This window comes from Solea solea, chromosome 15, assembly GCF_958295425.1.
Source record: "Solea solea chromosome 15, fSolSol10.1, whole genome shotgun sequence".
Lineage (NCBI taxonomy): Eukaryota > Metazoa > Chordata > Actinopteri > Pleuronectiformes > Soleidae > Solea > Solea solea.
The window spans coordinates 7,454,956-7,477,769 of NC_081148.1; the positions used below are offsets into that span (position 1 = coordinate 7,454,956).

General features: G+C 39.8%; 2 protein-coding genes across 3 annotated transcripts; one reads left to right on the forward strand and one right to left on the reverse strand.

The window, feature by feature from the left end:
* The first annotated feature begins 9 nt into the window (after positions 1-9).
* LOC131474076 (cytochrome P450 3A56-like) lies at positions 10-7,157 on the forward strand. Of its 2 annotated transcripts, none has more exons than XM_058651816.1 (13): positions 10-401; positions 509-602; positions 741-793; positions 1,020-1,119; positions 2,153-2,266; positions 3,024-3,109; positions 3,209-3,351; positions 3,907-4,031; positions 4,333-4,417; positions 5,226-5,386; positions 5,488-5,714; positions 6,224-6,386; positions 6,476-7,157. In XM_058651816.1, exons 1-13 carry the CDS (start codon positions 220-222, stop codon positions 6,491-6,493), a joined length of 1,551 nt encoding a protein of 516 aa, XP_058507799.1. In that variant the 5' UTR covers positions 10-219; the 3' UTR covers positions 6,494-7,157. The 2 variants fall into 2 exon arrangements, with proteins under 2 accessions (XP_058507799.1, XP_058507798.1); XM_058651815.1 differs by having other exon boundaries at positions 6,494-7,157.
* Positions 7,158-7,608: 451 nt separating this feature from the next.
* On the reverse strand, positions 7,609-22,513 carry desi2 (desumoylating isopeptidase 2). The gene is made up of 5 exons (XM_058651820.1): positions 21,920-22,513; positions 14,381-14,453; positions 13,898-13,991; positions 12,513-12,654; positions 7,609-10,758 (listed from the first exon to the last, which is right to left on the reverse strand). The coding sequence occupies exons 1-5, from the start codon at positions 21,956-21,958 to the stop codon at positions 10,483-10,485; spliced, it is 624 nt and encodes a 207-aa protein (XP_058507803.1). The 5' UTR covers positions 21,959-22,513; the 3' UTR covers positions 7,609-10,482.
* Between the last annotated feature and the right edge of the window lie 301 nt (positions 22,514-22,814).

Genomic DNA, 22,814 nt, shown 5'->3' on the forward strand with positions numbered 1-22,814 from the left:
ACATGATGCTTTTTCATTTCCTTCTACATTATGAGTTACATTTTTGGACCTTTTACAAGAAATAATACAGAGATCCTCATAAATATAATGCTAATATCCATGCAAAATAATCTGGATTTCATGACTTTCATGACATAAGTATTTATGTTGACCCATTCTGTTAAAAAAGCAGAGCTGTTGGTTGAGTATGTAAATGATGTTATGTAAAAAAGTTGATGGATGAGGAATGTGTTCTTGCAGCTCGTTTTCATTTACAGCTCCACCATGAGTCTCCGATACTTCCTCATTTCTCAGGCAGTTTGTGTCACGCTTTGCATCGGCACAGTCACAATGTCGGTCCTCACATGGTTTTCACCAACAACCTGGACTTTGCTGACTCTCGCTTTCACCCTGTTGCTCTTGTGAGTAGTTTCATCTCTTTTCATCAACTATCAGTCAGATGTGTCTTTGTCTATTGTAATGCTGATCCCTTTTCCGTGTAACTGATACTAATTCTGTTTTTAAAAAGGTATGGCATTTGGCCTTATCATTTATTCAAAAAGCTGGGAATACCAGGACCAAGGCCTCTGCCTTTTGTTGGAACACTTCCATACTTTAAAAAGGTATTTGGTAGCTGAGGGTGAGACTTGATGATGTTCCTTATGTCCTCATCACGTTTACATTTGATGACAAATGTAAGTCTGCTATACTAACACAGTTAATCTCTCTCTGTTAACACATGTACCTGATATTCTTTATAGGGGATTTACAGCTTTGACCGTGAGTGCCAAGACAAATATGGAGACGTCTGGGGGTGAGTTTTTTTTGCCTCATCTTTAAAGGAGAACTCCTACAGATACAACTGGTTAAATGTGAGATGTTGTATCATATATTATAAATAAAATGATAACATTTCTTTCTCTTAAAATTAAATGAACATATATTTCATTGATTCTTTGAAGGTAACACCGTAACAATATTTCTGTTTAATAACCGGCTCCCACTGCTTCATCCTGTGGTGTTGTCGTGTTTTGGTGCAGGTTGTATGACGCTCGGTTACCAGTGCTAATGGTGGCAGACCCTGAGATCATTAAGACTGTGATGGTGCAGGAGTGCTACTCTGTGTTCACCAACCGCAGGGTGAGAGACCTGTCATTCTTCATTCTGGAATTAAGCGTGTGGTGTAGTCAGGGACACAGCAGGAAGATTTCTCTGAAATGAACATGTTGTTACAGGCAACAACTCTTTCAGGTCCCATTTGGAAGTTTCAGCACAGGAGACGCACAGGTGCAATTGACCACATTAACGATGGCTCTGTTGAGTTCACGCGTGAGGAAGCTTAATCAAACGCAGCCATCGTTCATTTGATTATTTACACCTGTGCTTTTCCTGCTGTGACCTGTCATATGGCTGCTGTGCAAAGGGCCCATTATGTAGAAGAGGGAATTTACTTGGTGTAATTCAAGTCCACGTTAGATACGATAGGTAAATTAGATTGTACGCAGCCAGCGTCAGCTTGTATGGAGTCTGTCTTATCTGAAATATCTGGAAAAAAAAACCCAGAAACACACACATACACAGAGGAAGAAGAAGTAAGCGACAAGGTGTTAAATGTCGTCACAGATAACATTCACCACTGACTTTGATATGACACTTTACTTTTACTGTTACTCCCGTTGTCAGGGTGTTTTATAAAGTTTCTATGAAGGAGAAATGTGTGACTGCAGATTGTAACAAATGTTTTTTCCTCCCTTTCTTATGCTCTCATGAAACTAAGGTGGCCTAAATTATTTATTTGCATATAAAGTTTCCACTTCAAAACATGGTTTGTCCATTCAGGCTGCTGTAGAAACATGACGGCACAAAATGGTGGCCTCTGTCAAGCAAGGTCTAAAATATACAGTATATACTGTACATATATACTTTACATATACATATGAAAGTCTTATTTTCAGCAACACTTTTTATTTTAAAGCAGTACAACATACTATATTCCATGTCTCCAAATAAGCCCTCTTAAATGTTACACACTGAACCATTAGATTATCAGTAGTTTTTTGAATATCATATTATGTATAACATCTGGATGTTGTCTATACACCCTCTAGTACAGACATTTAATATGTGGTCACATTGAGTGGAGTTCCCTCTGTAACTGTGCTCATGTTCACAGGACACTCCTGCTATGGGACCTGTGGCTGATTCACTTACATTTGTTAAAGATGAAACGTGGAAACGGATTCGGGCCACTGTATCTCAATGCTTCTCCAGTGGAAAACTCGAGCAGGTCTGACATATGTGATCATATCTGACCTCTGCACTAACCATTTCCTGCTTCCTGCATGTAAAATAGTGGTAGTGAGGGAAGTTATCTTTGACAGACATAAATGTCCACAGCACGTCGTGTGGCGACTGTTTCCGGTGATTAAACTGTAAATTCGACTCTTGCCTTTCTGTTAGTTTAATTATTTCATCTTATCTTGTCCTGTCCGTCAAATAACTTTATTTATCCGTTAGGAACTCAGCAATCGACATAATGTTAGACATAATGCATGTGAGCACTTGGACTGTGAGTGAGCTGTTTTTCAGGTCTGAGGGAGAATTACTATCAATATATGTTTTCCCTTTATTCTAGTTCTCATGGTCCTATGATTTTAATGTACATTGTCTTTTAAAAGGCGCTTTTTAAATAAAATGTATTATTATTTGATCAATGATAATAATAATAATAATTATTATTATTATTATTATTATTATTATTATTAATAACAACAATAATAATAATAATAATAATAATCACACTGATAATAATAATAATAATAATAATGAAAGGTTATAACAACTCAGCTTCAGTGACTTTTATCTCTATGTATCTTGAGCTTCTATCCTAAATCCTAAGCTAAAGGATTGTAGTGATGATATTCTTCTCACTAAAATTTGTTGTTGAGTATTTCTACATTGTGATATGTATACCTCAGCTTCCCTAACATGGGTGAGTCTTTATTTTTCACCTCTGATTATGACACTGCTCTTCTTTTTTCTAGATTTTTCCCACCGTGGCACCTTATGCAGACAGACTCGTGGACAAACTGGGGCAACTAAAAGAGGAGGCACATGTTGATGTCAAACAGTACATTGCACCTTGTTATCCTGTTATACAGCAGCAACTTTTGACACTGACATGAAATGAGCAAACGTGTTAAACAACCCTTCTCTTTTTGTGCCACAGGTTTGTGGCACCTTACGGTTTAGATGTCGTGACCAGCGCTTCTTTTGGAGTCGAGGCAAACGCCCTGAAGAACCCCGATCACCCTCTCAGTGTTCATCTCAAGAAGATCGTGAACTTCAAAGTTTGGCCTTTACTTCTACTAAGTACGTCCTTGCACAACAGAATGTGGAAACACACAAATGACTAAGTGGCTGTTTAGGGCCCTGAGAGGCCACAAAGGTGCCCGAAGAGTGCTTCACAGTTGTAACAGCAGAGCGTTTTTTAATTAATATTACATTATGTTGAAGATGACAAATGTTTTTTTAACTTAAAGAATGAAAGCAGTTCCCAAAGTAAAAGCCATTTAAAAAAACTGAATTTAGAGCAGGTCTACTGCAGGATACAATTTTTTTTTATTATAATTATATATGTGTCTTCAACATCTAAACTACACAACAGGGAATGAGTTGAGTTGAGTTAAGGATTGAGGTGAAGTAAAAGCAGCAGAGAACAGAGTCAATTTAATTCAATTTAAAAGCAGGTTACAGTTGGGTCTGATTTAATTGTAATTAGAAAAGATTACAAGTGGTGGTGTGAAGAAGGATTTAGTCAAATTCTAGTTAGGATGATCTTCATCCTCCTTCCACTCCTGATACAGACTTGTACAGTATATGCACTTTCTTGTCACATTCTTGTTAATAAGTCTGGTCTCTTTTCAGAGATATTTCCATTTAGTGTCCTTCTGTTTAAACTCCTGAACGTTGACGTGATTCCCCGCCTCAGTGTGGATTATTTTTACGACATCATAAAGAGATTTAAAGACCAGCACTGTGCAGAAGATACGGTAAGATGTTAGTCTGTCAGAATGAAAAATGAAAGAATGGCTACTCATTTTGGGGGAAATGCACATATCAACAAGTTAATAATACTTAAACCACTACGCTAAAACACTACTCATGTCATGTCTTTATTAATATGTATAAATAGTTTAGCTCAGTATAAAAAATCCTTCATCATCACCTTAAGTTGTGCTTTTATATACACTGTGCCGACCTCTTTGTTGTATTTAGATATTCCACAGTATACATTTTGCAAACCTCATAAATCATGTCAAAAATGTTGACTGTTCGCTGTGCTGAACTTAGAGCGGAGCAAGCTTCCTGCAGGTGATGATGCAGAGCGAGATTCCAAAGACGGAGATAAAGAGCGAAGAGAAACAGCCGAGGAAAGGTACGTTTCCACTTTAGCAGGGATTCAGGAAACACCAACAGTCAAACTCCATGACCTAGTTTTTGTCCAATTTGTTCTTCACCCTCATAGAGTCCACCGGGGGACACTTGAAATGAACAATGAACTGTCATTAAAGCTGCAGTGTGTAACATCTAATTATACACAAATATCTGCTACATTCAAGTTATGTACCAGGGACCGCTGCTGCTGTTTCCTTCACCACGCAGCTCCAAGCTTCCTGGATCAGATTAAAATGCAGACATACAACAGACAAGTTACTGAAGCATCGTTGAAAGAAATGATCACTTCTCTCTCTCTCTCTCTCTCTCTCTGTGTAGGAAAGACAAATGTAGACCTAAGTGAGGACATTTTTGGGAAAGTGAGGACATTTTGGCTGGTCCTCACATTCTGGCACCCTTTAAAATAGCTTTTTGAGGCTTTATTTTTTGTGTAGTTTCATTTATTCCCTCTCAGCATCTGAAGTCTCCCATCTGTATGAACAGCAGTAACTGAATTATATTCAGAGTGTGCTAATTGTGGCCATTTACAATACAATGTCCCCACTTGCTGGATTATTATGAAATTACACCCAAACATGGGTTGAAATGATGGTGAATGGATTTCAAATATTATTCTGGGTGCAGTTTTTTAGAAGAGCCCCCTGTACGTTTCCTACCTCAACTTCACTCACACTCAGTCTGTTATTTTTCTTGTATTTATGTGTGCAAAGTAAATAAAATAACTACTATGGCATGTCAGAACGATCCATAATAACCACTGGTAACTGTTTCACCTGATTGTGTTCTAGGTTTGACTGAACATGAGATTCTTTCCCAGGCCTTCATTTTCATCTACGGCAGCTACGAGACCACCACCGTCACTCTCACGTACACACTGTACAATCTCGCCACCAACCCCAAAGCCATGCACAGCTTGTTGCAAGAAATCGATGCCAGCCTACCAAAACATGTACAGTGATATATTCATGCCTCATGTATTCTTCTGTGAAGCTTTCATTTTCAGCTGTTCAGAAGTGAACAGCTCCTTCTTCTTCTTGTTTTCACCTCTAGGCTCCAGTTTCATACGAGGCCCTGCTCCGTCTGCAATACCTGGACCAGGTCATTTGTGAGACGTTGCGTTTGATGCCTCCTTTGCCTCGGCTTGAGAGGATGTGCAAAAAAACTATCCAAGTCAACGACGTCACCATCCCTGAAGGAACCTTGGTTGGGATTCCCGTGTACGTGCTGCACAGGGATCCTCGTTTCTGGAGCTCCCCTGAGCTTTTCAGACCGGAAAGGTAAAAATGCAGAAGAAACAAACTGCATACTTCTGTTTCTCCACAAGAAACTGCAATAGTGAAACATAAGAAAGGGGCCACACGGTTGGTGTAGTGATGACTGACCCTGGTTTGTGACCCAGTTGGAACAAAGGCCCTTTCTGCTTGGAGTTTTCCCCATGTGTGGGTTTTCTCTGGGTTCTCCGGCTTCCTACCACAGTCCAAAAACATGCAATAATGGGATTAGGTAAATTGGACACTCTAAATTGACCATAGGTGTGAGAGTGAATGGTTGTTTTTCTCTACGTGTGTCCCTGTGATGGACTAGTGATCTGTCCATGCTGTACCCTACCTTTCTCCCTATACCCCCCCTCCTCCCCATGTGAAGGATAAAGAGGTAGAAGATGGAAGAAAGGAGACATTCATCATCTTGTCTTGTCCAATGTTTTTAAATGAATATGACAGGAAGTGTTGTCACATGTGGAGTAGTTTTCATTTGTGTGTGTGTGTGTGTGTGTGTGTGCGTGCAGGTTCTGTAAAGACAGTGGTGAGGAGGTGAACCCGCACGCGTACATGCCATTTGGCATCGGGCCTCGCAACTGCGTTGGGATTCGTTACGCTCTCCTCGTGGTGAAAATGGCCCTTGTTCGTATCCTGCATGATTACACTGTGCAAACATGCAATGACACGATGGTGAGATACAGCAACACACACACACACACACATACAAAAACACATTAACACATGACCTTCATGTGTTTGTTCTCTGATTTCATTTACAGTTGATTTCCTTAATTTAGATTCCTTTGGAGTTTGACTGGAAGGCCCAGCCAACTCGGCCAATAAAACTCAAGTTTGTTCCCAGGCATTCGAGGGAAAAGATCTCAACATAATGTGTCACTTCTCTTTCATTATTTAGCTTTTTTTTTTTAAAATCACTTTACTTACATATCATCTTGAATGTTTCTCATGTCCTGATATTTAAATATATATATATATATGTATACATACCAGGGTACTTATATATATATATATATATACATATATATACATATATATCTAAGTACCCTGGTAATGAGCTGTTCATCTGAATCAGGTGTGTTGGAGCAGGGCAACATCTAAAACTGAGGACCAGGGTTGGGGATCTGCTCTGTGGCACACTGTCACAACCCAGCTCATACGCCACAACAGAAACACCAGTTTTAACTTAAGAATAATATTATTTTAATAAATAATATTAAAGAAAACACCAAAGTAACACTGAATATAACGAAAGCCCGACAGGTCACTGGGAGCCAGGTGCTCCCACTTGTGTTAATTAACTCCGCCCACATACCTGCGCTACAACTAACAAATAAAAAATACAGCAGGCCTTGCTGGAGCAGGAGGGCTGTGAATGTGTTTTTTTTTTAATCCCACACAAAGCTGAAACAGAATATACAATAAATTGTATATAAAAAATCATTTTTGCATTAATTGTGTTTTCTTCCTCTTACAAAGTTCCTGCAAAGTCATTTTGTGGCCAGTGTATCATAGTAGTAGAGGATTTTGATACTCAGTCTCTTTCTACATTAATGTACCTGTATGAGTGTTATTTACTTCTTTATAACAACCACTTATAACAGGCACACATCATCTGTAGCATCTGTATCATCCATGGATATTTGTCTATTTGACAAATATCCAGCTGTTCAGATACCAAAGATTTAAATGCCTCAACAAAATTAAATACAACATAAACTGCTTACAATAAAAGGTGTATTTTTGTTGTTCAGAAGCTAAATGAATGTGGCAAAAGTACTTTTTTTTATCTGACAATTTAAGATTATAACTATGAACTTGTGTTTCAATTGAATAGGCAAAGTAGGTCACCAATAAACCAACTAATCAGCAGAGAAACGACACGATTCAGGGCTCATGTTGTAGATTTCTCTTTAATAACTTTCCATCAGAGTACAAATCTTGTTGGCTCCACTGAAGCCTCTTGTGAAAAATCACAATAAACCAGCTGAAGTCTGTGTTTTTCCCCAGCAGATCAAATGAAAGTTTTCCACTTTACATTCATAGCTCACACACGTGGCAAATGACACTTTGATAGGACATCTATGACTGTAAATAAAGTAAAAGAATGAGGGCTTTTTTTTTAAATCATAAACAATACATTAGCAGTGATTGACATTAAATAATGTTAAATGTTGTTTCAGATTAAATCATCACATCATCAGAAGCTATGAAAGTTAAGGGAAACCTCAGTGTCTCTGTGTTGAAATACAGATGAATAACAGTACAAATATCAGCCAGCAGGAGGCGCCAATACGAGTGTGTGTCAGTTTGTGTCAGTGCATTAAGAATTCAAGTTTATTAAGATTTACAAACATAAAAAGAATCATTAACATGAATCCCATAACACACTTGAATCCTTTTTGCTGAAAACAACAGAAATGTGGTAAATATGCTGGTCTCATATGAAACGTTGTTATTGTTGCACAGTGTGTCCTGCTTTCACACTGCTCCCGTTTGGTTTATTTCTCAGGAAACAACGTCATTAAACACATCTGCCATTGTGCCAAAATATTATAATTGTAAATATTTGAAAATAAGGATCGAGAAAAAATGGGTTTAAGAAATCCAAATGCTTCAGTTCAAGTCAAAACCAAAGCCGGCAATGTCAATGTGTGTGATGTGTCGACGTGTGGCCCCGTTGGCAGCTTGTTGACCATTTAAAATCCAAGTGTACACGTGCCGTACACACACACACACACACACACACACACACACACACACACACACACACACACACATTCATGCAGAAACCGGAAAAAAAGAGCAGCACGGGCTCATATACAAACACCCACGTTGTAAACAAAAGCTTTTTTTTTCTTTTCTTTTTTTTAAATCAAAGAGTATAAAAGTGTACTCTGCTCTTTAAAAAGCTCTATGGAGAGACTACTGCATTAGAAAAAGGAACAACGACGCAAACATAAACATGTGGGATAAAAAAATGTCTTAAAGGATTATGTTACAAAGCCTTTAGAGTCCTGAGTTTATCAGACATAAACAAAACAGACAAAAAGGCTAGAGTCCATAGAAACAATATTTACATCAAAATAAACACAAGCCAAAACAAAGCTTTCCTGCTCGTCCTCAGACCTCCAGCACAACACATCACCTCAACAACACGTCCAAGGCTCTTGTTTGGGATAACACACGTTACGCAGCATACGTGGTGTTGTCAACAGCATGTGTGGAGTTTGAAGTCAGGTGCTCATCATTTGAGTAAGCAGCATTGTCTTATAAAAGGATTAGTTTACATTTAAAGGGGATTCAAAAGACAATAAATGTTGATTGCAATTGTTTTTTTCCCCCCCTCAACGTAATCTGTAAGTCTCATGTTTCAAAATAAAAAAAAACCTTCAAATGTGTTTGTGATTGCTGTAATGCTCCAAATGAACACCAGTGGGCGTCATCACACCCATCCACCATACACTTGACAAACGCAGGTAAAGAAGAGACATTTTGCTTCACACTCACAAATTATACACACGTGCACAACTGGGAGCAGACCAGTACAACCAGTCTTCTGCTGGGTTGCTTGTAGGTAAAGTACCTTGCTCAAAGGCACCTTGGCAGTTGCTACTAAGAAAGATTTTTACTGTGTTTTGTTCTGGGGCTTAAACCCCATTAAGTCGCTGCCTGAAATGTGTTTTTTTTAAATTATTATTTGTAGAGTAATAACCATTTGTGACTATTACATTATAGGCTGAAGCGTTTTCAAAGTCTGTGCCACTGTTTTATTATGTCAGGAGTTATACCATGGCAGGAAGGATGTTAAGAGCTCTTACGGACAAAATGGTGACAACGAAAAAGGAAATTAAAAAGCATTGTGTCTTAGGAATTTCCTTCCACTTTGACACTTGTGTCTGGATCAGTTTATTTGTGTGTGTGGGTGGAGAATGAGGCTGATTGTAGCTGTGGTTTAAGTCTGTGCAGACTTTTTCTCTCTGTGAGAAAAACAATGAAACTAAAGACTGAGGTCCTGATGCAAACAATGCAGTTTGAGGCAAAGTGTTCATAGTCTAAAATCGTCCACCCACTGCATCCAAAATGATTCGGAACATTTTCAACCATAGCTGGAGCAGGAATGTTTACCAGCCACAGTCACATAATACCAGCAATTGAACGTAAGTGACTTTAAATTATTGATCAAACTTCTCACTCTGGTGCTGGATTCTCACTTCCACCAAGTTGTCTCTGAAGTTTAAAACTGAAAAATGCACAAAAAGGTGGTGCATTTTAGGCCCACATCTGTATTTCGAAGTCTATTCGACTTCGACAGTTTAAGAACTTAAGAAACCAGAGTCAACAACTTCTTAAAAGGTCTCTCCTTTGGTGTGAACTTGTGGTTAAAATCTGACGCAGACCTACATTTTCTTCCTCAACATTCCCTCTATCTGGTTTTAGCACCAATATCTGGATGTGGCTGGTAAATGTTCCCAAATTCTAAAACACTGGTTGGAAAACGAATGAACCTTCTTTTATCCTTATCCTACTTGAGGGGGACAGACTTCGGATTCTGGATGCGATGATGAGATCTGTCAGCCACGTTCACAGTTCAGAGTTGGTCCTGCCTTTGTCAGTGGTGAGGTGGAACATTCACTGCAGGGATTTGGTCGACGCTCTTACCCAGAGCAGGTAAGGGCGTCGCTCGAGGGCAGACTGACTCATTAGCGGCTGTTCTGCGTCCCGATTGCATGTCCAGCCGCGCGGTTCCCAGCAGACCTTGCGCCTTCTAACGGCGCGGCTGGTGACGGGAATGACGAGGCAAGGAGGAAGGGCTGGAGGAGGACGAGGGTAAGCACGGCGACATGGAGGCCAGGGAGGCTGTGGCCACGACGTCCTCGGCCTCCTCCAGCTCTCCTCCTCCGTGTAGTTCCTGGCTGACGCTGGACTGTAAGGCAGCTGGGGTCAGCCACTCTTTTGGCAGGCAACTCTGGAGGAACGGCACGCAGGAGCTGAAGTAGGCGAGACGGTTGACCCAGCGAGGGATCTCCCTGCCACACAGGATCTGAGGAGAGAAAGAGCAAAGGAGGGCGAAAGATTTCATTATAATTCTCAAAACTAACTAACTGAAACATAACTTCAGACTTTGTCACCACACAGGTAAACCTTACCAAATTTGAGTGATTCAAAAGATCTTTGAGTGTTTGAAAATGAGGTTTTAAATCATGTAGAATTCATGATTTGCTAACATTTTCACCACTTTGCTTGTAGTTTAACGACTTATTGCACATAAAGAGAGCTAGTTTAGCAGCAGCCCTCCACCCTCGCTCTCTCTTCCTCTTTATCAGCAGGAGACCGCTCCTCTTTCTGTTCTTCTCTACTTCATTTCCTCATCTTTAGGGATTGTCAGAGCTTTTCTGTGTGTTTTTACATCCAGGTACATTTGAGGGACAAAGCTAGTTTAAACAAAGACAGTGGTGTTGGAGCAGGTGCAGTGACTCACGACGAAACGGAAGACCACAGATAAAGACGCTGAGAGGTTTCATATCGACACCGTGTTTGAGGACGAGTTGAGCCAACTATGGCTCCTGTGTTTCATGAAGCCATATTTTTAGACACGCCTAAAGATTTTTTGGAAAGACAACTGGAGAGAAACTATTTTCAGATTTATCTTCAAAATTCTTTACTCTACACATGTAATTTTTTCCACATGTTCTCAGCCACTATTTTCTAACATAGGATAATGTGTGAAGACAAGAAAGGAGCTGATCAAATACTCCTGAGTATTTTCTTCATTTCTTTGCTCTGGAGAACAAAGAAATCATTCAAAGTGAATCATTTTGGTTTGTGGACAAAACAAGACGTTTGAAAACATCATCATTTCCAGGTTTGACGAACACCGATCAACATTTTTTAAGGTTTTCTGATATTTTATGGACCACACGATTAATCGAGAAAACAATCGAGATTAATGGATTATGAAAATAATCGTTAGTTGCAGCTCTAATATGAACATACTGCATGTACTTGCTGGTGCAGTGGTATCACATCTTGACACAGAAAGGTTTTTGTGTGTTGTCTGCTTTCCTGAGTGACACAGAAGCACGTGGTGTGTTTTTTAAAGACTGACATCAGAGTCAGGCTCCTCACACATTCTAATCGTTTCCCTGCTTCATCTGTCAACGCTGCAACAACTGTCTGTGTGTGTCCAATCCTTTTCTCCCCAGTCTGTTTATGTCACAACAGCACTATGTTAATGCGGTCGCAGTCAATAGAACCAAATGTATTCGTGAATATAACAAGTTTAAACAATGGGTTTATGTGTGCATAGCTTCACATGTGGTATATACAGTACAAAGGAGTGTGTGGTGTGTTAATGTTTGCCAGCTGGCTCTGCATGTCTGGGCTTGTGTCAGTGTGTGTCCTAATCCCCATCTCAGTGCTAAATGCTAACAGTAAAGACTCCCTGCTCATTAGTCACACCAGGATAAGCTGCTCAACAGCAGACAGACACATACACACAGAGAGGTCACTCCGTTCACTTGCACAGCGTTATCCCTAACCTTACTCATCACCAGTTAATGCCTCACCCTCACTCTAACCTCACCACAATTCAACACTTAACCCTAAAGGTAAAAAATCAGGTTCTGTCTCATTAAGACCATGACTGCTGGTCCTGACAAGGTCAGTGTTTATGCCGGACAAACACATACACAAAACCAAACACACCGGCACTGAAATGTGGTGAGAGGGATAAAGATTTTTCTTTACTTGCTGAAAATAAAGCAAGCTTTTGCGTGTGGGCGTTTGTGTACTTACCTCTGAAAGTGCTGAGGAGAAGTGGTTACAGTTCTTGTGCATGAGATGGTAGGCGTTGCCTTTGTACTCCTTCCCCATCTCCTCCACGATCCTCTCTACATCCTCCTCTGTGAAGTCTGTGCTGCCCAGGACTATGGCTTCTCTACAGAGAGATGATGAGTGTGGAAAAATCCCAGAAGGCACACGTTACTTAAATGTCACTGGATGTACAAGAATGACTCCAGGGCTTTTGTTTCCACCTCAGTGAAACAGAAAATCAAATAAACAAATCAAACAAAACAACCTTTTTCCCCCAATTAACAAAATCCTTCACTGGACAAGACGCGTTGTTTAAGCCCTGCCTCTAGTCTCCGTACTGACTCAAGCCACTGTCAAACTAAATGGGCTGATTATGTGCGTAGTCTTTTGGGATCTATGTGCATTTATAATGTACTGTATATATCTGTAAACAAGCAGTGACCATGGTAACCATTTTGTGTGAAGGACAGGGAAACGCAAACTCAGCAAAGCTTCCATTAACTGCACTGATACGTCCGTTTCATACTTGAATATCATTTGTTGAAACCATGCATGACATTTTATTGATCTTTTAATTAATCACATCATCATGGTCTCAGCTTATCTGCGATGACATTGAACTGTTCAACAAATGAATGCTTTGCAGTTTTTCAAGATCAATGTGGTGGGATTTAGTCTGCGAGGAGGCTGAATTTGATGATATGGTGGCATTTGTGCCAGATGATTCATACTTATGGTATAGTGGCCTGCATGGAGACAGCAAGTGTGTGTGTGTGTGTGTGTGTGTGTGTGTGTGTGTGTGTGTGTGTGTGTGTGTGTGTGTGTGTGTGTGGCAGAGTGTGTCTAAAGCCATGAGGCAGATCAACTAGAGCAGAAGTAATACACAGCAGTACAGTGGCTCTGAGCAGACAGACAAACACAAACAGAACCTCAGCTGATTCAGAGATTACAACAACATATTAAAATGAGTGGGTCCACTATGGTCTCACACTGCAACACACTTTACCTAAACTGCAGAAAAAGAAAAAAGAAAAAAACGACACTGTACTGCACTCATGTGCATAAAGCTTTGGAAACGGCAGATAACAAAGATGCTCAATACCTTTTTTACATGTTTCACAATTGACAAAATGTATCAAGACATTTTTTAAGAATGATTTGCTGTTTTCAGCATTTCAGATATAACAATTGTAAATGTAAGACCTTATGGACAATCGTGATGTCACCTCGAAGAATATGAACTCCTGTTTTGAAGCCACAGCACCATGTTGACGTTTTTAAACAGAAATTTCAAAGATGTCACCTGCCATCTACTCTATGTAAAACAATCCGTGCCATCGCTTTGACACGAAACATCTTATACTCACTTGAACTTAAAGGTGTCGCCGAGTTCAGTTGCATCCCCTGGTGTAATCTCAAAGATCCCTGAGAATGGGTACGGGTGTCCTCCATAGGCAAACTCTAAACACGGGAAATATGAAAGCACATGTTTGAAAATGTCTATTTGCAGAGTTCATACAATGCTGATTAAATCTATCTGCTCCACACAGCTCTGCCTGTGTTTCTCAGTATAAGGGTATTTAGAGCTTGTGTCACCTGGCAACACCCCTGCTCTGCACACAGGAAGTGATAACAGGCAAAAATAATGACATCAACAACAACAAAAAAAACACCGAACGATCCACACTGGTTAAACAGTATGATAACGTGCTTCTACACAAAGTCAGACATGTTTGTAAGAGTGCACAGTGACATCCACGCATGTGTACAATCTTCACAGAGCAAAACAGTATCTTCTCAGAATGTAGCTGACCCGACATGTGTGGTGTCATATGTCCGGCTAATCTTACCTCTGCCGTAGACCTCAATCCCTGAGTGAAACACTCCGATGCCAAGAGTGCTGGTGAACTCATTGATCCAGTACTATAGGCAGAAAGGGACAGAATGAAGAATGAATTACGTCTTTGTACATATTCATCACTGCATCATTAACTGTGCCAGTGCAAACAAGAGGCACTTTGACTGTCAACACATGAAGATGGCCAAGAACTGTGCCAGCGTGATACTCAAACTGCTCTCTTCCAATAAAATCCCCCATATTATAAGTATTATAAATATAATAATTACCAATTGATAGATTTATCAGACATAAAATATACTGTTATTATTAACTAGGACTTTTTTAAAGAGTAATAGTAGTTAATTGAGAAATTGACCCCAAATATTTACACCAAAACATAAAACAAAGCAAAGCAGGAAACTCTTAAATCGACAGGCTGCATAACGCACATTCTGCAGTTGGGCCAACATATACAGTATATCAATATATATCTCCATTATGATGATTTTTTATTATAAAAAAACAGGTACAGAGACAAATCTGCATTATACAAACAAGTCTTTCAGCCCTTCACTCTATCTTTGATTAATACCACAGATATTTATCATTTGTATCTACCTCTTGATGAGAATACTTTATTTTCAGTATACATGGTGCATATTAACATGCATGTCCCACACAGCCTATGTTAACAGTTAACAAGATGAACATTAACCAATAATGATGTACAGCTGATATATCGTTGTGTGCATCCCCATGGATGAAAAATGTATGATGTAATGTTTACTTGGAATAAAACACATCACTGCAATGACACAGGTGGCAACAACATCCGTGTTAGGATCACACGTGTAACCTCTTACTGTTGAACATCGTCATCGTATTGGTTTGAGTGAGTCAGAGAAACCCGAACGTGGGGTCATGAGACCAACTGTGTCCAACAAACCTAATGCAGAGAAACCTACTGGCAAACTGAATTAACCTTTGCTGCTTATTCAGACTCACAGAGAGGGTGACAGTCTGTCTGACACTCAACAATCCCATGAAATAAGATCTGTGAGCCTTGTGGAGTTCACACAAGATCCCTAACACACAAAGACAACAAAAGAAAAGCTGGCAAACACACAATCAATAACTGCAGCAGCGCTGATGTCTGACATGACTGCACATCTTCAGCGTATCTGACAAACATCTTGTGGCTGTGAGGTGATTGGCTGCTCTGTTGCTCGGCAGATTTTATGTGAAAGAATCATTTTCTTCAGACAGGACAAAGCAGAACAGAGCTTGATTTTTCATTTAAACACAAGAAAACAAAAACAAAACAATATAAAGCCGTAATATCTATTAGATTACTTCTTTATTGCCGATAACAAACTTAATTTCGCAATAAGTGGTTGGTACCATGGGGACTCTGATAAAAGCTGTCTACAAGAGATAAACAAAGTTCATCCGTTTGTATGTGTTTGACTGGGAATATTCAACGTGGAGTTTGCATGCTTGTATCTCTGTGGGTTTTCTCTGGATGTTTCAGCTTCCTTACACAGTCCAAAGAAATGCAGTTTAAGGTTTATGTTGATTGCAAACACAACATTGACTGTAGGTGTATCAGTGTGAGAGTGAATGGCTGTTTGTCTCTGTATGTTGTCCTGTGACATGCTGGCGTCTCGTCCATGTAGTATCCCCACCTCAACTCTCTGTCATTACCAGACAAACAGCCACTTAGTAAAGACATTTTATTTGCAGTTATACAAATTAAAGAAGAATTCTCAAGTTGAATTTATGGTAACGTTGATAGAAGATTAAATCAGGTTTGATCAGTTTAGTCATAGAGTCATAGAGTCGGATCCTGTATAAATATCTTTATAAATTAGAACTATATTAGGAGTTTTAATGTACCTATAGATATACAGACATCACTGCCATCACTACCACTGGATCAGTTTGACACAGAAGAAAACTTGGCTGCAAACAGATTGGAAACACAGCAGTGATAACCGGTACATGTACTATTCACATTCAGAGTCGCACACAAAATTTACATATACAATAAAAAACCTATTTAACAGGCCGACAACCGCAGATAAATATTCAAAGATTATTCTGATACTTCCTGTCTACTGTTATGTTCTTACTGGTAGCTAGTAGTGGTGGCAGACAGCTGTGTCGACCACACATTTGCACCACACATGATTACAAAAATAGGATCATTAAAATGACATTTGAGACAGGTATGGTTTTTTTGTTTGTTTGCATTTCAGTCACCATATTCAGGTCTTGTTGCAGATATTTCAGTGTATGTTGTCGTACTGACTCCACAGCGTGAAGCTGCAGACAAGTGTCACCTCTTGAACTCCTGCTGCAGCAGCATGAGATGCAAACTGTTACGGGAGACATAACCAGGAGGAGCTTAAAGTGGCTAAAACATTAGTCTGATACAGCATCCTTTGTACAAATAATTCTTTTCCATTTATTTTACCATCAGTGACAACATGAAACAAGATAGCCAACATGTTTTTGTTCCTTAACCATTCCAGTCTGATGTTTCATGCTGCCGACTGTGTCTGTCTCCTGACCTACATACAATCTGTTTGATGTATTGTTTACAAAAAGCCTTGCGTCAGGGTCAGCAAAGACAAGGAACATTGTCCCATTTGAAGAATGTTGTGAATGCATGTGACCCAATCCTGCTGTAATGTTTATATGTTAATGGATAACCCATTTTCTGGACATTAGATGTCAATTTATTTTTAGCAAGTTATTCAATTTTCTGTTCACAGGAAGAACACACAAAGACTATATAGTACAGTAACACTCCCACCTCCTACTCCTGGAGAAATAAGACTCTTACTTCAAAGCTCGTTAAAACAAGCCTCCTCCTCTTCCTCCTCCGCAGCCTTTCAGACCGTGCCGAGCATGTGACAACGTGATAGTAAATGCGTCTCGGTGAAATAAAGACAGATAAGCAGAGGGAGATGGATGAAGAAAGAGGAAGCTCTTATACTATGTCTTTATATGTAATCGTTTTACTTCACGCTGCATTTCTGTGCGGTTATTTCTTCTTTTTTTTTTGAAAGATTATCATCTCTGACCGTGTTAGGCAGGATGATCAGCGGGGCCGTGTGAAACGTTGTTGTGTGTAGCATGTGCATTACAGCACAACCGGAAACTGAGGGAACGGCCACTGGCCACATGGTTTAGCAGGAGGAGGACAGGTGTTACTGATCACATTAACGACGGCTCTGTGCAGTTCATGAGCGTCAGGACGGTGAACCAGCTGTGCACCCTGAAACTGAAGCTAAATCGAAACACATTGCAATCATTCATTTTATTATTTACACCAGCCTGACTGTGGCCTGTCAAAATGGCTGCTGTGCAAAGGAATCATTGACACTTATGGACATTATAGTGGCAGTAGTTGGACCATTAAAAATAACCATTCTTGCTCACAGGTTGCAACTCAAGTTTTCAAACAAAGGAAGATAATATTTCAAACTGTATGAAAATGTAATTACCAAAAACAAACAGGGAGAGAATAGAGAGTAGACATTTTATTATGTCTTTTGAGTGACCGTACGTGGGGATGAGGGTAAATTGTCATTGATGCATTACACATTAGTTCCAGTACAGTTCAGTCACCTATAATGTTTTCATTTGTGTAGAATAGGGCTGAACAATTAATCGAAATGTTATCGAAATTACAAGAGGCACAATATTTGTTAAAGCCTAAATATAATTTTAGATGAATTGTTGTCTTGATCTATGCACGTCTTATTCTACAGACTGAAGAGAACATCTGTGTTTCTCACAGATCTCAGACAAATGTCACACAGCAATCATTTTAAAGGTTTTTCAAATTAAAATTACAAGAATGATGTAAAAATGACCATTCCCTCTGATATCGCGAATCACATCTCAATTGTAATCCCTGTTAAAATAATCACAATTAGATTAACAGGAGTTAATTTAAAGTCAACCAGCTACATCAGCTTAGCTGTCCCCTTAAGGCCTCAAAAACACCCTCCTGCATGCATGACTTGCCTTTGACATACAACAACATAACATTTTAAAACCTTCTTAAGCCTTTTAAAATGAAACTTATCTCAAAACATCAATATCTGCAGCTGCTGTGCCAAATGTAAACATTCAGTGTACGCCTGTTTGAGATTCACATCAGCTTCAGTGCTTGACATGACACGTGCACTGGCTAGAATGGTGTCCCTGAAATAACCCCACACACCTCCTACCTTGTTTATTTTAGTCTTGACACACGCTACCATGTAAAGTGAACTTTCCAAAGACAGACCTGGAGTAACGACTGTGGCACGTCCCTTATTGATCCAGAGCAGCATCCACCAACACAGAATAAAACACAACCTTCTGTGGTCAGTATCTGGCTTGAACCTAATGTCCAGACATATTCCCTCACAGATACAGTAGTCCACTCGGTGCGGGAGGCAGGCAGGCAGGCAGGCAGACAGACAGACAGACAGACAGGTGGTGTGTAGATAATGCCGTCTCATTAGAGCAGTGTACTGAAGCACTCAGAGCTGGCCAGGAAATCCACTTAGCAGAGATGGGAGTGGGACGATGGGGAGAACCTGACAGACTGGGAGTTGTAGGCGGAGAGAGGGTGAGGGGCGCCTCTGCTCACGTCTGCACAAATATTCCAGAAAGTCATGTGACATTATTGATCCCGTTGGAAACAGGAAAACTGTTTGAATTATACATTGCTCAAAGCAGTCCTTCAGTTAGCACACTCGCAGCCACTGCTCATTATATACTGTGAATGTCTATAATTGCGGTGGGGATCCGTGCGTGCCATCACTGTCCTGTCCTCTGCCATTATCTGATCTTAACAGTTTCCTGCTATCTTTCTTTAGCGAAACAGTTGGTCACTGAACCAGTCACTCACCAGTTCAGTAAGCCAAACTAAATAAGGCCCTGCTCTGGAGTAGTTGGAGCGGTAAAGTTCTCCAGTAACAAAAATATAATAATAAAACAGTTATACTGTTTCAAAGACATGTTGCTTTGATTTGTATGCATTCCACTTGAAAAGGGAAGCCTTGGAAGTAGGACAGAAATAGCAGTTAGCCAGTCGGTGAGTTGGTGAACAAACTGACTCCACTAATCACTAAGATAAACAGACAATCAACTCTCATTGGAATTGATCCTGTTTTGACCACAATTAGGTTCAGGTTAGCATCTAGACCGTAAGGACAAGCCAGAGCTGAATAAAACATGTCTGTTATTTGTCATTCAGATCTCAGTTAGTGCGTTTTGAAGATGTCAGAATGAACAAAAACTGTTAAAGATTTGGCCACATTGCTTTTGTTTTCTGAAAGTCAGGTGATCAACGAAAGAACAGAAAGACCAACAGTCGGTGAGTTTGAAACCGTATAGCCCAGAGCCAGTCCTCACTTCAAAACCCCACATCACAGGTCGTCCCTTTTCCTACAGTGCTCATGTCTGAACACACTTATCGAAACACAGGAAGTGTTTGAAGTAGATGCATAAACGAATTAATGAATGAATGGACAGCAGCCACAATCTCTTTCTTTTCAATGAGCAAAACTGGAAAACGAGCCAAAAATCTAGTTCCCAGAGCGGCCTGTACTGCATCATCAAAAAAATATGCATGGGTATGAGTGGATCTGCAAGAACAAGCACAAACCACTACATTCCTTCAATGAATAAAATGGGCAAGCTTATTAGCTCCTTGCATTTGCATGCAAACACACACAAGAAACGCATTTCATAGGTATGTTATAGATGTGTACAGAATGACTAGCTTTTGTGGGTCCCTTTGAGTCGGAAAGTGTGTCAGGGAACCCTGCAGCTGTCCACATAAAGAGAAGTGAGACAGAAAGATAAGAGCTCCTCGGTGGTCTTGAGAGAACAAACTAATAAGGACAGCAAGTCAAGTGAAAAAAGAGGAAGGGGAAATAAGAAGGGGGAAGAGAGAAGAAAGAGAGTGGGGGAGGAAAAAGAAGAAAGACTAATGACAGAAGAAAGATGGATAGGGAAGAAAGACAGGATTGAACAAATGCAATAATGGATATTTAGACATAGGAACAGGCTACAAGAAAAGAATGTTGTACACATTATAAAAAGGAGTGTTTAATGACCCTGTAGCCCCCACTGTTGAACTGTGAATCTATTGAAAACGCCTCCAAATGCTTCAACCTCAGGCCTAAGCTGATATATTGGCCATCAGCTAAAAGGGAGCAAAACTGCAATAAATCAGATTTTAAAACAGGAGTCAAAGAGGAGCAGGAAAATCAATCATGTCTCCAAAGAAAGTTAGATCTTTATATTGATCCGGGAATAAAAACATCTCTCTGTTGTCCTCTGAACTTATTTCAGAAGATATAAAACTAACACTGAATACACAAAAGTCTGAATTAATATTATGGCAAATTGTGTTGGGTTTTTTAGTTTCCACACACATTATCCCAAAGGCTCCTGCTTATTTTATAACCCTTTACCAGACAATTCCCATTTTACGTGTAACCTATCCGACAGCAAATCCATATCAATCAATGATTCATCAACAGATCAGTCAATTTTGAGAACCCCCCTCCATCCACACTGACTCACCCCTGCATGGTGACAACATAATGACTCAAATTCAACCACTGTCTTGTTCAGAAACAGAGAGGTGAGGTAGAGACATTTAGTCTAAAAGGAACAGTGTCAGCTGATGAAATTTCACATCCACTTCAGGTTTAGTAGCAGTTTGGTTTCAATGTAGTCTAGTTCAGGGTAAATTAAACAGACATAGTAGATACATTTGAGTAAAGACATTGTGACTCTTTGGTCAAAATATGCTTGTTACTATTGTGCATGTTTTGGCAACAGCAGCTTAGACAGTACAGTGACGAATTTGCTCCACTCATGATATGGAAATCCAACTTTCACACAACAAGGCAAAGTTAATGTGTTTTATTAAAGTAAACTGTGTTATTTACCACCTTAAACTGACTGTATTTACATTAACACCAATATTCAGATATTATTTCTATTAAAGGAATAAGCTGAATAAGACACAAGCATATTCCAATGACCTAAGATTGAAATAAATACTGGAGTATTCCAGTTTAAGTCCCATAGAATGTTCATATTATGTGATTAACATGAATACTCTATTAACAAGTAATATCAATATTAGTGTCCCTGTACACGAAACAATGTCATTGTAAAGCCTATTTACTCTTCATGTCATGAAAACGTTTGCTGCTTAATCACTGACTCACTTAATAACTGGTAAACCAATGTACTATAAGTGAAACTGAAAATAAATGGACCACATTTGGTGTTGAGAGTGTGTGCCGAATTGAAGATAGGTACATGGTGATTTGTAAATAAGCTTCAGTTTTAAACTTCAGTCTTTCAATGTCTCCTGATATTTCTCACAGCATTAAATCACTGCTTTTTACAAAGTAGTTTGGTGTTTTGTCCTAGAATTGTTGGTGTAGGTACCTCAAAAGACGACCGAAACTTGGATTAAGTCGAAAGAAGGTAAAATATATGAATATATAATTCTTCTTACCATATCATAGACGTTCAGGATGATCGGCTCGTTTGCCATCACTGGCACAAGGGTCTTCCTCCTCCGCACACCCCCTACTACGATTTCTCTTAACGCTGGTGTGAGATCCAAACTCTCGCCCTCTTAAAAATACACCACTCTCCTCTTCTTCCACGACAGCGATCAGCTTGACAATTCGGCTTCACGACCTGGTGACAAAACGTTTGACGTCGGACGATATTTTTCACCGTCCAACAACAACATCTGACTTGCTTTGTCCAAACCCCCCGCCACACAGAGAACCAGCAGCGGAGGAGGAGGAGGACAGCTGAGCCCCTCACTTGTCAAGACGAAGTGACTTGCTAAAGCCTTTCAGCTACCGAGGTCGAAGTGAAAAAGCTGACTTTCCGCGCGGAATTGTGTCTTCTTGGCGCCGCGTTGGCACGGAAAAACTGTAATTTCATTTTCCCCAAAGCCTTAACGGGCAAAACGACATAACGTTAACATATTTAGACATAAAATGACTCGCTACTCCCTTATTTGCTTGCTAACGGTAGCAGTGGAACTGGTAGACAAGATGCGACTAGTGGAGGAAAATTCTGAGAGTGGGCGAGTGGAGCAGTTCGATGAGTACCGCACTCGATTGATCAGCCTGTGGGTATCACTGGGGGATGTAGTTCTTAAATTAAATGCATCACAGTGGATACAGATGCGGGAAACGGAGGGGAATTACAGTAACGGTAACGTTCCGATTGTGACGTAATTGGAGACAGTAGTGACTTTGATAAACCTTTATGGTAATTGGTCTGTATTTATTTGTGTTTTTTCCAGTCTTGATGAACACTCCTGCTTTACACACAGTTTTTGTCATTCACCCATTCACACAGCCCATGTGCAGCACATTTTCTGCCACATC

What these genes read in the sequence shown, in the direction of transcription:
- LOC131474076 (XM_058651815.1), top strand. Translation starts at nt 220, where the DNA reads ATGAGGAATGTGTTCTTGCAGCTCGTTTTCATTTACAGCTCCACCATG. An exon ending in CACTTCCATACTTTAAAAAG is followed by an intron (nt 603 to 740) that starts GTATTTGGTAGC and finishes TATTCTTTATAG; the next exon opens with GGGATTTACAGCTTTGACCG. An exon ending in AAATATGGAGACGTCTGGGG is followed by an intron (nt 794 to 1,019) that starts GTGAGTTTTTTT and finishes GTTTTGGTGCAG; the next exon opens with GTTGTATGACGCTCGGTTAC.
- desi2 (XM_058651820.1), bottom strand. Translation starts at nt 21,958, where the DNA reads ATGGCAAACGAGCCGATCATCCTGAACGTCTATGATATG. An exon ending in GATTGAGGTCTACGGCAGAG is followed by an intron (nt 13,992 to 14,380) that starts GTAAGATTAGCC and finishes TCCCGTGTTTAG; the next exon opens with AGTTTGCCTATGGAGGACAC. An exon ending in GGCGACACCTTTAAGTTCAA is followed by an intron (nt 12,655 to 13,897) that starts GTGAGTATAAGA and finishes ATCTCTCTGTAG; the next exon opens with AGAAGCCATAGTCCTGGGCA.